Genomic DNA, 15,120 nt, shown 5'->3' with positions numbered 1-15,120 from the left:
ATGTTCGGTGTCCTCTCCCTTATTGGAATGTTTGTCAGGAGCCCGTGCACGCCAGGCTCCAGGCTGGTGAACAGCCCAGCCTCCCAGGTGCTCGTGACCAGCGTCAGTGGAACTGGGAGCTGCCTTAGGAGTAAGAATGACATTCAATTCATAATCAAAACAGTCGCTAAGAAGGATGGGACCCACAGCCTGTCAGAGGGAGGCTGATGCGCCCCAACTGGGATGGGGGCCTTATGAAATGAGGGAGAGCCACTCACCTCGGCCGTGAGCTGCCGCTGAGCATCCTTGGCAGCCCCCAGGTGCTGGACGAGTTCTTCATTTTCCACTGCACACTAGAGTGTGGCAAAGGGAAGTCAGCTTCTCTTTTAAGACACTTAGCAAAGTCTAACATTTTCCCTCTTATTAACTGATCCATATGATCCTATCATATATCCACAAGGAGATTTTTATCTTATACTGGAGTAAAATTTTGTCTTTCAGTTTTGAAGGCAACGTCTTTCCTGTGTCTGTATTCATTCCCTATTGCCCACCTCCACATCCATAGTTGGGCTTCCCTGGTGGCTCTGGGAAGAATTCTGTAAAGAATCAGCCTGCCAATGCAGGAGATGCGGGTTTGATCTCGGGAAGATCCCCTGCAGAAGGAAATGGCAACCCACTCCAGTATTCTTGCCTGGGAAATCCCCTGAATAGAGGAGCCTTGGTGGGCTACAATCCCTGGGGTTGCAAAGAGTCAGAGATGACTTAGCGACTAAGCAAGAACTTCCATAATCACAGCTGCTTTTTGGAAGTCTTTCACCTTGGGGTTCTAGCAAAGGCCTGACGTGGGAAACAATTGGTTTTTTGCTGCTTCATCTTAAATCAAATGGGGACATTGTTCTGTGCAGAACATACAGGTGCCCTGTGTAAGGAGAAATGCTAACCTAGATGATTTATACCTTAAATTCCCAAACTCTCTATTTATAGCACCTTTACATGTCTTAATGAATTCTATTCATTTGCAGATTTTTCTTAGGAAAATAGATAGTGATAAATATAATCCCCTTGCCAATTCAGGGTAACCAGTTTTATGCTATTGAATCTGCTAAGCTTTAACAAAAGTTCTCAATGGACAGCACAATTTCCTAAAATATGAATCCAAAGGGCACTGTCTTTGGGGTAAATGGCCCCCTTCTTGATCTCAGAACTGTCAGAGAAACAGAAGCCTTACAGCTTTCGCCTTCTTCTGCAAATCAACTATTTGGGAGAGGAGGTGTGTGATCTCTTCCTGCTGGCGAGCAGCATCCTCTGTCTTCTTGGCCAGTTCCTCAGAGATGCTGGCAATCTGTACGTTGGCGTCCCCTTTGACCAAGAAACAACAATCACAAGAAACAGAGACAATGGTTTCTTTGTGGTTTGTACAAGGAAAAAAAAAAGTCATTATTACAAGACAGGGGGAGAAGTGGAGAGGGTACATGATGATGAGCTTGGAGGGAGAGTCCCCATCTTCCTCTATGGTTTGGTCTGTCCTGAGGAGGAACCAACCCCTAGCTGTGGCTCCTAGGGTCAGAATGGGAGCCTCACCTCACTACCTAGAGTTACCTCCCCAGAGAAAATCAGGCAGGCTTTGGCGGTCAGCCCGGAGGCACCACACCAAACAGAAGGCGACTCTGACCAATTCCACGTGTTCTATACAAACACATCACCAGTGACAGGGGCTCCTGCTGCACTTTGTTCTAGAAAGGAACTATTGTGTGCATAACGCAATTCCCCTGGGCGTTTTCAGCCCATATTCAGAGCCATAACTCATTTTACTAGATTTAAACATAGGGTGTGTTTCACTGATATTTTGCTGACGCTCAAAATATTCTGTTTGCCTTTTTGTCTGATCTTAATGTGTAAACTTATCATGGAGAGGGTGGGGGAAGGCACATAATATTTGCAAAGCTGAGAACTCTGCCTCAAGGTTCACACATCAAATGACTAGAAAGTTATTTTTCCACATCTCCAGTTCAGGACTCTAAAGCTGGACCTAATTTAGCCATTAAATAACCAAGATTCCTGCAGAAAGCCACAATGAAAATTAAATAGCCATTTTGGTGAGAGACTGAGAATGTATGGCTGACAACCTCTCACCCAGTTTGTTGTAAATGAAGGTGAGGAGTGTCACACAAGATCAGGGGAGGCCTCTAGTGTTCAGGAAAAAAATGCTAATGAACCCAGGCTGGCAGGAAGACCACATTCTGTCAAGTGATGCAAATCCATCCAGTCTTAACGACAGCCGATGGGAAAAGTAAAAGGTGGGGGACAGGAGAGGCAGGGGGTGGGCCATACTCAGCTCCTTCACACAGTCGTTGACCAGCTGCTGCTCTTTTTCTTCGTAGGTGATGGTCTCCGTCTTTAGCTGGCAGGCCTGTGGACAGGGCTCAGGTCAGAGGCCCCACAGTCACACCTGGACAGGCCAGGTGAGGCAGCAAGGGCTAACCTGGGTCTGGAATGCTGCCCTTCAGCATTTCCCCAGCTGTCACCATTGCGCCCTCAGATACAGAAAGTCAATCCCAACCACTAGAGGGCACCACGCAAAGCAGTTACTGAAACTGTGAGCCCCTCTATTAAGTCCACTTGTCTGTTCATGTGTGTCTGTCCGGGCTCACAGTCACGGATCCCTTTGTGACCCAAAACAGCCTATGACACATCCCTGCCTACAGTGGGCATTCTAAGGATAAGCCCCACAATAAGAAGCGTTAACAATTATCACACCTGCTATGTGCTAGGTATGGTCCTCTGAGGTTCACAAGTGGGAATCTGTCCTGTTGTTTTCAGGGGAGCCAAAACAAGATACAATATGAAAGCATTAATGTTCAGAGACCTAGGAGCTATGCTTGGACTCTGGATGGCTTTGCTCCTGGGTGTAAAGGTGGGAAGACAGAGATCTGAAGGCTCCAAGAAAATGCCCCAGGTAGAGAGGTATCTCTGAGCTCTCAGGTCCTGGCCCCAGAGACATCACCATCCTAAAAGCTAGGTGGAAGAGTCAGAATCTATGGCTGGGATCAGATTCCCTCTGCTTGCTTTACGTGACAACTCCAACAGAGGGCCCACGGACTGTGCCTGGGGCCAGAGCATTTACTTAGGGTGGATGCTGGAACTCAGAATGGGGAAAATTGGACTGGAGTCTTGGTTCAGCTGCTGGCTGGCAGAGAAAGCTTGGGTAACTCTCTTGATCACTCTGGGTTTATGTCTCTTATCAGTAAATGAGGGGCTGAAAGAGATGAGGGCTAAGAGACATGACCCTTTTCTCAGGCATAAGAGCATCTTGTTAAGCCCAGACATGAGGCTCTTTGCAACAAGTGAGGCAAGTTCAAGGTGACAGGTGGTCTGCCATTTTGAGGGACTTTGGGGAGCCCTGGGCCAGCTTAGGTGAGCTTGCAGCTCAAACTTGACAAACCAAGGGCCTGATAACAGGGCTGAACCAAACCTCTAGCTGGACAGCAAAAGCTCACTGATAATTAAACAAAAAACACTAAATCTCCACGTATCTGTGTTTCTGGATAGGGGCAGTGGGTAAAGGGAAATTATGTGGGTTTAGAGTCAGAGACGTATAAACTCTGGCTTTGTTGTTCACTAATTTGCAACATCTTGGGCAATCAAAATACCTAGCAGCCTGGGTCCTGGTTTTCCCAATGTTTTTCCAGCCTTGTTATGAAGACATTATTTTTTTAAAAGAAAGCAGGCAAAGTACCCACCACAGTGACTAGCCAATCAGAAATACTCAAAAGCATGAGTTCCCAAGTTGCTTCGGCTCAACCTTTTAAAGTTAGTTGTCTAAGAAATATGTCTCCAAGTTCCCAAGTACTATTTTCTTTGAGCACACCTGACCTGCAGTAGCATGAGAACAAGGCTCTCACACCAGGCCTCCGAGCTGCTTCTACATCCGAGCTGGAGACCACCAGAGCGAGGCCCCACCTTCCAGAAGCTTTTGCCCTAACCGTGAAGGAGGAGGGTCTGCCACTCTTACCCATCCTCACACTGCACAATTCACCTGTCCGTCTGCCGCAAGCAGGATGGTGTGTGCTGCCTGGCTCATAAATGAGGCACGCCCGCTGGGCACTTGGTGTGGCCGTGACCCCGGGCCAGGTGGCCCTTCCACAGACCGTCACCCTTGAGAACAGCAGGGCTGTAATTACGGCTCTACTTGCCAGATAAGCACGCAGGGCCACCACCCTTGCAGAGGGGGGACAGGGCAGGGACTGCACTTCACCTCGGATCGAAGTACAACGTTCTCTTCTTCAAGGTCCTTCAGCTTCTTTTGCAGAGAATCCAGGTGGAAGTAATTCTGGACGGAGGAGGACGACTCGTTCCTCTTCAACCTGGGGGAGAAAGTCCACTTTGTAGGGAGGGAGACACTGCCTCCCGCCACCTGGCAAACCACACGGCAGCACACAGAGGCGGCTTTCAAGGAAGGCTCGTGCGGGTGTGGGTGTGACAATGATCCATCAGGCCTCTCCCTCGCCCCCAGGGAAACAGCACAGCTCGCATCACTTCAGTCCCGCATCCCAACCCTTGGCTGCCACCTTGCCTCAGATTTCTGGGCAACCAACTCTATTTCAAGCCTGCATAACTCTGGGATGCCTTCTATCTGTCAGGAACTATTTTAAGTACTCTATATGTATGAACTCAATCAGTGCTCACAGCCCTAAGTACTAAGTTACTATTATTACCCCCATTTTACCAATGAGGGGGTAAAGCACAGAAAGGTTAAGTAACTTGGCCATGGGCACACAGCAGTGAGCCCCAGAGCCAAGATCTGAACTCGGGTCATTGGGCTCTAGAGTTCATGTTCCTTATAGGAGACTCTGCTGACAGAGAAGAGGACCCCAAGAAGCCCCCACAGCACTGCTGGCCTCCGTATTCCCTCCAACAGCAGAGCCCAGCCTGTTACTCATTCACAGCCAGGCCTGATCAATCCACACTGACAACTAAGCTGTGAAAGACCCAGGAAGAGGAAATCTAAAATCCCATCAGAAAAGCAAAATCAATCTGTCTGAGGCACTCAGATGCTTGGCCCGGAGAAGGCCAAGGGCAGCTGGCTTGTGCTGCCAGTGAAGGTGACCCTGTCTGGGCAACTCCAAGGTCATGGACCACAGCCAGCGGTGCTTTGGCCTTTGGAGACAGGCCCTCTGTGACTTACGGGGTGGAGCACACAGATTCCGGCTCACTCTCCTCCGCGGCGCTGGTGTAGAACTGAAGCAACTCATCCTTCATGGACAGTTCATGCCGGAGCTGTGACACCTGCACAGACCCAGTTGAGGCCCATCACACACTCTCCAAACAAGACATCATCCCCACTCATGCTTAAACACCTCCTGCCCAGTGACAGTATTTTAAAATTCCTCATTCAAAGTGAAGGCACATCATTGATTTTGTGCTATTCAAGGGAAACAAAGGGTTGAGTTTGATCCTATCTAAGAAACATATGATCAATTACTCTGTGGCAAAAAACCCCCTCACTTAAATTTGTAGTTTTTACTCTGGTATGGAGAAGAGGTGAGAGGGGACAAGAAGGTGCTAGAATGATGGATGGGGTCGGGGTGGGGAGATGAGACAGCATATGGGCTTTGCAAGTAAACAGATGACAACTGGGAAGATACCCAGAGAGGTGGACCGTGTTATCAAATGAAGGAAGTCATTTACTTCTGCCCAAACCAAATCCCACCTCAGATCAGGAACCTGGCGAGGCCAGCTCTGGGTGGGCAGCCAGCTAGGTGGGCAGCAAGCTGGTCGGCCCTTGTTCTTCCACCTGGAAAATCTCACAGCCCCATGTTGTGACCGCTACACCCTCATGGGAATTCTGGCCAAGCATAGCCAGATCTTGCTTTGCACTCAATGCTTACAAGATAGGAATTCCAGATACAGGAATAAAAGAGGCAACCATCAGGAACTGGCCATACCAAGTACTGCAGGCACGGTTCTACAAATCACACTTATTTATACTTCAGGTTTAAAGTAAACCTGAGTCATAAAATTGTTCACCTGCCCTTTCACTATTCAGCACTGATGAACAGGCAACCAGCAGGAGAATTGTAACTGTTTTCATTCTTTCTTGTTTCAAATTTGATTTGGGTTCTATAGCTTATTCCAACTTTTCCTACATAACACAGTAAATATATTTTATCTTCTGCGGTAAAGCCAGTTTTAGATGCTTAAAGGCTTCAGCTTCAACACCTAGACATCATTTAATGATGTGCTAAAGGAAATCAGTTTTCAAAGTCCAGGGTTCCCCAAAGGAGAGAAAGGCACTTCCACCCTCATAGGGCAGGATGTGCTCTGTGGAAGGTGAGGAAGCCCCAAGCAAGGGCAGCAAAGTGGAGAAACAGCACGTGAGGGCAATGGGGAACCATTTCCTAGTTCCTGATGGCATGTCTCTCTGCTCAGAAGGGGCCAAGGAGGGGGGCAGGCTAACCTTCTCTCACACGTGGAAGACAGGGGATTCAGATCAAGGTGCTGGAGGCAGGGAAAGCAAGGGTTAACTTTATTTCTTATACCTTATCAGTATCCTACCTCATCATCTTTTCTTTTCATTTTTTCTATTTTTAAGAAATTTTTCATTGGGGGATAATTGCTTTACAACGTGGTGTTGGTTTCTGCCGTACAACAACACGAATCAGCTATGTGTATACATATATCCCCTCCCTCCTGAGCCTTCCTTCCACCCCACTCCCCACCCCACCCCTTTAGGTCACCACAGAGCACCGAACTGAGCTCCCTGTGCCACCAGCAGCTTCTCACTAGCTATCTGGTTTACACACGGTAGTATATACGTCTCAGTGCTACTCTCTCAGATCATCCCACCCTCTCCTGCCCTCACTGTGTCCGCAAGTTCATTTTCTAAGTCTGCGCCTCTATTCCTACCCTGCAGATAACCTACCTCATCATCTTTTAAAGAGAACCCAGGATTAAAACCTGTCTTTATACAATGCTGTATGTCAATTGTATCTCAATAAAACTGGAAGAAGAAGAAAAATCAGTAAAAATGTCAGTAAACCCTTAAAAACCTTTTTCTTACCTAGTGGCTACTCTATTTCATCATACGAAATGATGATTAAACCAAGACAATAGCTGGGAATAGCTTTAATAAGGAATAGGTCTCAGTACATCTTAGGGACATGCATGAGAGCATCGCTTCCCACTAGGAAAGTTTCTGATAGAAAATAAGGTAGAAGAAATGAGAAGAAGGAAAGCAAATCAGAGTCCTCACAGTTCAAACGCCCTGTTCAAAGAACAGTCAAGATGATGGCAAAGACGCTACCAAATGGGACCTGGTTCTAAGTTTCTAACTCTTGCTGCAGCAACCCCACCTGACCCTGCAGCCTTCCTCCTCCATCGACACCACAATCCTGCTGGAAAACCAGGGCTGCTCTGCTGTGACCTCAGCCCCCAAGTTCCACATAAATTGTTCACAATGATGGGGGCTGATGACACCCACCGGGATCTGTATCATTGAAATGGTAGAGTTTCTACCATGAAAACAATGGGCCACTTTTCGTTTTGTCTTACAAACACAAAATTATACTGCTGTACTGACGAAGGGGCCATCACTGCCTTGCTCTGCGGCATGATTGGCCTCCGGCTGCGGTTCCTTTTCCTCCCACCCACACCCACCCCGGCTCAGGGAGCCCCACGCCTTGCTGGAATAGCCTGTGTGCGCTTTCGCCAAAGCTCTGAGTACCCTTCTCAGCCCACAGGGTGATCTGGACTCTTGGAGGATGGGGACTGCAACTGGTCCATACTGTGGGCCTACCGACCACACGAGGGCGGGTCCAACTTGGGCCATCCCGTCCTCATTGTCAGAAGGCACAAATGATCAGAAGAGGCGGCAGAAAGTCAGCCCTGTGTGTCCGGGCTGGACTTTCCCCAACAGGACCCTGTTCCATCATCACTTTCTTCAGCTGTACCCACGGCACCCAAGCCCCTGCAGACGGCTGTCCTGCGGAGGCCGCCAGGACCTCACCTCCTCCCTGATATGCTCCACCTGCTCCTCCAGCAGCTCGTTCCTCTCGGTTAGTGTCTTGTTCTTCTTCAACAACGACTGGCCAATCCGAGCAGCCAACTCTAGATCCCGCTCTTTCTGTGACAGACAGAAGCGAGGACAGAGATTGAGAAAACCCATGCATCCAGCAGGAGCCCATAGGACTCCGTGTCAATGAAAGAAAACAAGGGCGTTTAGCAATAATAATGGATTACTGATTCACCATCCAGGCACTGGCCTCTGATACATGTTCAAAGAGCAGTTCACTCAGTGACACGGACCCCAAACAATGAAAAGGAACCTTCCAATCTAATGAAAACAAGTCTCTCCCTGCAGGAAAAAAACGTGCTTCCCAAAACCTTTCTATGCAACTGCTTTTGGTCTTTGTGTAATCATTTGATAACCTGTCTTCCTACCTGTGGGCTGGGCTACCGTCTCATGAGTGCCCAGAGAGGGAAACACTTGGAAACTATTTACAGGATGAATGAGTGAATCCAGAAATTCCAAGTGTGCTAAAATAGCCAAGGCAGCCTCTTTGGCATACTTCAATTAAGATGGAATTTACTGAGTTCCTTAGATTCACTGCGTATGCAACAAAAATATTTAAAGTGACTCTAAAATAGAATACAGTTATTTTTTTTTTAACTTATGGTTACTTAGACTTTATTTTTTAAAGAAACAGTTCTAAGAATGGAGAAATAATGCATAAAATCACCCTACTTCAGAAACAAAGACTGTTGCAGACATAGAATTTTCTGTTAGCTCAGCGGCTGACATTTAGGGCACAGCAATGCAGAGGAAAATCTTCAGTGGCATATAAAGGTCCAGCTGGGTTTATGGGAGGAAAGCTGGCCCCAGACAGTGGAGACAGTGGGGTGGATGCCATCACCAAATGCAGACTTACTGATCCTTGCTGATGAAACCCCTGGCCACCAAGTGAAGATTCACTCGCTCACTTATAAGTTGGCACGGGGAGGAGAACTCTGGGAAGTGAAATCCTCTTAGAAGTCTATGCTAATTATTCTGCTCATTTGGTGTAAAAAAGCTGAAGACCAGGGACATGCAGTTTGAGCAGAAAAAAGCTGGGGAGGAGTCCTAGCTTCTGATAACCAAGTGACCTTATGGTTTATACTTAACAAGGATCCTCTAGATCCATTCTTTCCAAACACAGATTATAAATCATCAGTAGGTTGAGAATCATTCTAGTCAAGGCAACTGACATTTTGTTTTAAACAACATTCAACAGCACAGAACTGACATACCAAGGTGCATTCCACAAAGGAAAGTTATTATCTCATGTTTAAATGTCACTTGTCACGTATTTACCTACAACCTAAGAGGCATTTCTTAGAGTAGGTACCTGTCCAAAGTTTAACTGCTTCATGTGAACTGTTCTACTCTATAATTTGAGAGTCTGGGTTCCGGTTGAACATCCCTGGGGCCTGGTTCCCTTGTCTGTGAGAAGAGGTCGGGTGGAGGGGCAGACTAGCTGAACGACTCTTTCAAAGAATCTTCCAGCTTTATGATTCATTGAGTTGTAAGACTTTTCAAAAAGCAGCTTTTAATTCCAACTTTTTCATACCCACCAAATTATTTCATGCAATGGAATACGAACACACCTTCCTTTGCTCATCATGGGAGTTTCAATGAATTATGAGCAAAGCATAGTGTGGGGGGACTGGATGCAATCGTGATTTAACTCTCTGGAGCTCTTACGTGAACGATGGTCTCTGTCCCCTAAGTCTTTCATGGTCTTGAAACCTGTAACTGCTGCCACTACTGTCCCAGAAGGCAGCTGGGGGTCATGTCAAGTGAGCCATAAATTCTTCCAACTCCTTCCCCATCTGTGCCTCTGCCTCATGCCCTCCCAGGGAACAAAGGGGACCAGTGAGTTTGCCCAACCAACCGAGACGCCCCTCTCTGTGCATTCATCTGCACTGGCTTCCACGTCAAAGCAGAGTCCTTATCTCAGTGGCCCTTTATCATTTCTCAGATGCAACAGTTGTGCATAGTTGGTACTGGGAGGAAATGACCCACAGGGATTGTGTGAGGTCCCACTTCTCCAGAGGCTTTCCCCAAATTACCAACCAGTGCAGGTGGTTTCCACTGACTGCTGCTGTTTAGCTGCCAAGTCACATCTGACTCTTTTGCGACCCCATGGACTGCAGCATGCCAGGCTCCTCTGTCCCTGAGATTTCCCAGGCAAGAATACTGGGTTCCCATTTCCTTCTCCAGATAATCTTCCTGATCCAGGGATCAAACCCATGTCTCCTGCTTGGCAGGTGATTCTTTACTGCTGAGCCACCTGGGAAGCCCTTCAGCTGGCTACGTCTCAGTGAAAACTGTAGCCCCACTGTCCAAAAAAGCATGGTCTCCATAACTCTCACTCCAGTCTATTAAATCTCTCTACTAGAACAAGCCCTCAGACTGAATCCCCAGCAGGTGTTTTATGCTCTTCGGCTCACTGCCTACTGTTCTGTGAGCTGCTAAGATCCTGTGCACAAAGGCATTTCATACACAGATTTCAGTGCAAACAAATCACGCCAAAATCATAATAGATAAAGACAAGCTCAGCAAGGCACTGCTGAGCACATGAAGGACACTGAAGGCTTCCCACGGCACACAGAAGCCAGCACCCAAGAGGAATGGGGAGCAGGCAGGGGAAGGAAATAAGTGGGGGTGGGCTCAACCACAAGGCCCCCAGCCCTCCCAACCTATGCTGATACACCCCAAACCTCAGACCTCAGCCCTACTAAAGGGACGACTCTCACCTTGACTACACCCCAAATCTAATCTTCATAGTAACATAAATAAAATGCTCTGCTGGGGAAAAAAAAGGAAGTTACAACAAAAATATTCAGAGATGAAGTGAAAACCTTAAACAAAAAGGTTGTGAGAAGGTCTCTGGTTTTGCTCAGGCAAAAGGCTGGCTGGGCTTCTCTTTAAGAATTTCAGGAACGAAAAGAGTCTCATTTCTTACAACCAGCCAACACATGATAAATATTTACTTCTAAAACCAGGAAAGCAGGTAGGAAATGACCACTGGCCAAACTACAGTGAGAAAAATGAGACTGTACCACACTGTGACCCTTGGAAACAAGATATTAAAATAACTGGTTCTTCGATTCCGCAGGAGATGGCAGCCAGGTGGGGCTCAATCTGGCTCTCCCTACCCCTATCTACATCAAAGTTTTCCTGAAAATTTAAAAGACTGTGACTTGCGTCTCAGCCCTTTTTACCAATGAGCATTTGAGCTGCCTGGCATGGCCCTGGAGATGGAGAACCGCCGGCCTCCCACACTGAGCAGTTGACTCATCTCATTCACCCATTTAAGGATGAAAACCATGACTAAGAGGCCCCCAGAATAACCTTCTCCGTAACTGGGGAGGAGGCAGCTTTGCACAAAGGTAAATTCCAAGCAGCAGCAAGCCAGGGCAAGCCGTGGAATCCTCTTCCCCTTCAATGAGATGCAAACTCTTTGGGCCAGCTGAGGGCTGTGCGTGGCATCCGTGCAGATCCTGCTGGTACCCCATCTGCATGTGGCAGGCGTGCAAAACCAAAAGAAACAGAACCAAAGCCAGGAAGAGTACAGCCTGGGACAGCTGTCACGTGACTGGGGCAATCAGACTTTAACCAGGAAACCCTGCCTAGTTCCAAAGAAAGGCGGCAACTCAGACATGATTCTTATCAGGAGAAGGAGAGGAATGCCGTATACAATGTATACAGTGCTGTTGTATACAAAACACACAAAGGCACCCAGACCATGGCCATGGGGAGCTGCTAAAAATAAAACAAAGAGGGCAGAACAAAGAGTTACCTGAAGAAACTGCCCCACAGATATTCTTTTCAACAACCCAAACAATTTTTTAAAAAACATGACAACATACTTTTTATACAGTGACACTCATTTAGGAAATTAGCTGTGAATTGTTGATGACCAGAATCTAAATACTGGGCTGGAGTCCCAGTCTCCTCTGAACACAATCCTCAAATATCCAAGAAGAGATGGGTCTGGCCCTGTGAAAGCCTCACCCAGCCCTCCCAGCTCACACTCACCAGCAGCCAGGAACCCTGGGCCCTGGACACTCACTGAAACAGCATCCCATTAAAACAAAAAAGTCACCCAGTTCATGTTTTTAAAGTAAAAATGTCTCACTGACAATCAACTAACCATACTCTCCAGAACTAAATAAACAGAGCAATATACAACTATAGCCAAAAGCAACAGGGCCACAGCAGCTAAGGGCTCAGGCTAGAAAACAGCTGTACCACGTGGGCGGGCGTCTTCTGTTCCCTCAAGAGCAGGTCCCTCCACTGTCGGATGGGGCAGCAATGGCACCTACTTCTGAGAACTAACGTAGAATTAATGAGATGATGCACGACAACAGCTAATTCTCAAACTTTACTCTTATGAATCAGCATGACCACAGAGGCAGGCATTTATTGAAGGCCTGTCATTTCCAAGATTAAAATGGAGAAGGAAATCATCCAACAGGGTTCCCGCCTTGGAGAAACTTCTAACCAACCCAGTTGGAAGAGCAAAGCAAACAGAACAACAGGATGGCTTACAAACTCAGGGCTGGTGGGGGCATGGACTGCCTGTGGCTGGGGGTGTGTGGCAGCTTCAGAGGTCCCCAGTGAGCCCTGCAGTACGACATTCAGAGGCAGGAAGAGACAGAGGGGCCAAATGATGCAGAAGGTCCCAGGTAGGAGAGCAGGAGGAAGGTACCAGGGAAGAGGAAAGAAGAGGATTCAGGAATGGGGTTAAGTGGATGGCCTTGAATGCCACGCCAAGGAGTTCTGAGTGTCGGGTTTGGGGGTGGACCAGGTGATTACAGAGGGTTTGGGAGGGTGGCAGTTGCAGAGAAGAAAGGGAGAAAACTCAAAATCTCATGCCAGGGCTCCAGGAGCCGTGATAGTAGTCTTGGGAAAAAAATAATAAAGGCACAGACACAGGACCACCTTCAGAAGACTAACTGGATATGGGGTGAGGAGTGGATTCAGAAACAGGGCACTGTTGCGGAAAATGGACACAGCAGAAAGGGGCCTGTAAAAAGCATTTTCGAAAGTTGGTGATGTTAGCCAAGCTAGCGTACGAGGCGGCTAATGCCAGCTGCCCAGATGGATGTAACTGGAGAACCACCAAGAGGCCAGTGCCCCTAAAATGCCTCATCAAGGGCCCTGTCACACAGCCAGAAAATCTAATCTCACTTATTTGGGGCTGAGGAATTTGGGACTTTCCTGACATGCAGATGGTCAAGTGGGTCTCAGCTCCTGCCCTGTGTCAGCTCCAGTGGATCTACCAGGGGGTAGCCTTCAGGAGAATGAGAGGCAAGTGGGTAGCTGGGGAGGTGAGCCCTCAGGAATGGGGCATGCGGGTGGATCAGAAAGGTCCTGTCCTCAGAACAGGTAGGAGAAAACTGGGTGTACAGAAGGGAAGAGCACAGGGAAAGAGAGAGACATGAAAAATGGGGTGAAAAGACCCTCCCCAACCCAAGAACAAAACCTCAGGTCCCACACTTCTGCTTTGTCCTGCCACTGACTGAAAATGAGGATTTCTGTGTCCCTTGTATCTTTCTACTCTATTCCTCAAGAAGGGCTAATGAATAGTCACATGACTCATATCATGCTAGATTCTAGAGCACAAACCAGGATCTAAAAGTTAGCACCTCTGCATTTGAGGCCTGATTTTGTGGGGAGAGTGGAAGAAGTTTTAAAGATGGGCATTTATTCAGCAAATACTGAGAACTACCATGTTCTGGCCTATTCTAGGCATAGGGATACACACAGTATACTCATCTGCTTCTAGATACCATCAGAGCACCTTAATTTTCAAATGTCAACAGGATGCTGAGAAGAAATTGAGAAAACCATAGTCTCTAGTATGCCTGCAGCTTGTCTGATCCTAAGCAAGTTTCCTAAATTTTTCTTCCCATGCTTGTTTTGGTTATTTCCATGCTGACACTGCATAGTAACATTCCCTTAACTTAAGTAAAAACATCACACAACAAAACAAAAACATTACAAAGATATGGATAATGATGTCTTTTTTCTGAAATTTTTATATACATTTAATATATATCATTAGTATATATTTTAAGAGCTTATAAAGCTTCAACTGGGTATTCTATAGCAAGTATTTAAATGTTACCCTATTCCGTTATTAATACATTCCTTTTAAAATCCAAAATATCTTGTACAAAATTACAGTGACTAAAGCCAACATAGCTACCAGCTCAAAAAATAAAAAGCCACTGAATCATACTTTGAGAGGGCTCAATTTCTGACATTCTTCACCAAGAAAAATAGTAATGTCTGCTTTAATCAATATAAATTATAATCAGTCAATTATAAACGACTCTTTGCCTTTCCCCGAATCACTTACCTCCTCAAGAAGCCGAGTTACAGCATCTATGTCATTATATGTTTTAGTCATCTGGCCAACTCGTTCAGCACATAAAACTGCAAGAAATAAAAATGACCATGTCACTACTGATGCTACAAGTCTGCCAGACAAAGTCTGGCCAGGTTCAGCCTTACTGGGTTTGATTCCAGAGAAAAGCCCCAAGCTGTGTGGGGTGAGGGAACAGGGGTCTACTAATCACTGCAAAGTCTTGACACTGCATATGTGTGTGTGCATGTGTGCGTGCACATCCGCACGTGCACACTCGGGGGTGTTGCTGAGGGCAAGGCGCTGGAGTGGAAAGGGGTCTGGCTTCATATCCGGTCAGCAAACCGAAGTGGATCAGCAGCACAGAGAGTAATATATAAACCGCCAGAAAGAGCCCTAGGATCTAGACCCCACTTTCTGCACAGACCCAGTGGGTCCTTTCCAAAGCAGTTCTTGGTATTAATTATTAAACAGTCTTAAATTAACTGATAATTTCATAATGGCCCAGCCTCCTCTTCCCCAAATGGCCTAAATTCTAAGTCTCTGCAACTAGTTTCCAAACCATGAAAACCGAGGTGACAGATTTTTTTTTTTAATCCACACACACACAGTCATACACATGGTATTTCGTAACATATGCCATTTGCTTAAGAGATCTTAAGAGGCTGCCTCCAGGCCACTTCAGGACTATGTCTTTGTTTCTCCATTGGAGAAAAAGGGTGTGCAC

General features: G+C 46.9%; 1 protein-coding gene across 32 annotated transcripts in view; it reads right to left on the bottom strand.

Annotated features, from left to right (window-relative positions):
• Window positions 1–15,120, bottom strand: part of TRAK1 (trafficking kinesin protein 1) — a 155,628-nt gene that overhangs the window by 25,614 nt on the left and 114,894 nt on the right. For all 32 annotated transcript variants that reach the window (XR_015150984.1, XR_015150986.1, XR_015150982.1 and 29 more), the window contains 7 exons: window positions 14,388–14,464; window positions 7,985–8,101; window positions 5,165–5,265; window positions 4,235–4,343; window positions 2,311–2,389; window positions 1,208–1,338; window positions 258–332 (listed from right to left, as the gene is read on the bottom strand). Coding sequence is in view for 24 of the 32 variants with exons in the window: in XM_086366113.1 (XP_086222239.1) it covers window positions 258–332; window positions 1,208–1,338; window positions 2,311–2,389; window positions 4,235–4,343; window positions 5,165–5,265; window positions 7,985–8,101; window positions 14,388–14,464 (689 nt within the window). In the remaining 8 variants the exon portion in view is untranslated. The remainder of the gene's footprint in view (window positions 1–257; window positions 333–1,207; window positions 1,339–2,310; window positions 2,390–4,234; window positions 4,344–5,164; window positions 5,266–7,984; window positions 8,102–14,387; window positions 14,465–15,120) is intronic.

Source organism: Bos grunniens, chromosome 22 (assembly GCF_055505025.1).
Source record: "Bos grunniens cultivar Pamir isolate PY7600 chromosome 22, Bosgru_T2T1.0, whole genome shotgun sequence".
Lineage (NCBI taxonomy): Eukaryota > Metazoa > Chordata > Mammalia > Artiodactyla > Bovidae > Bos > Bos grunniens.
The sequence above is the reverse complement of the archived record's forward strand: the minus strand, read 5'-3'. Positions and strand labels throughout refer to the sequence as shown.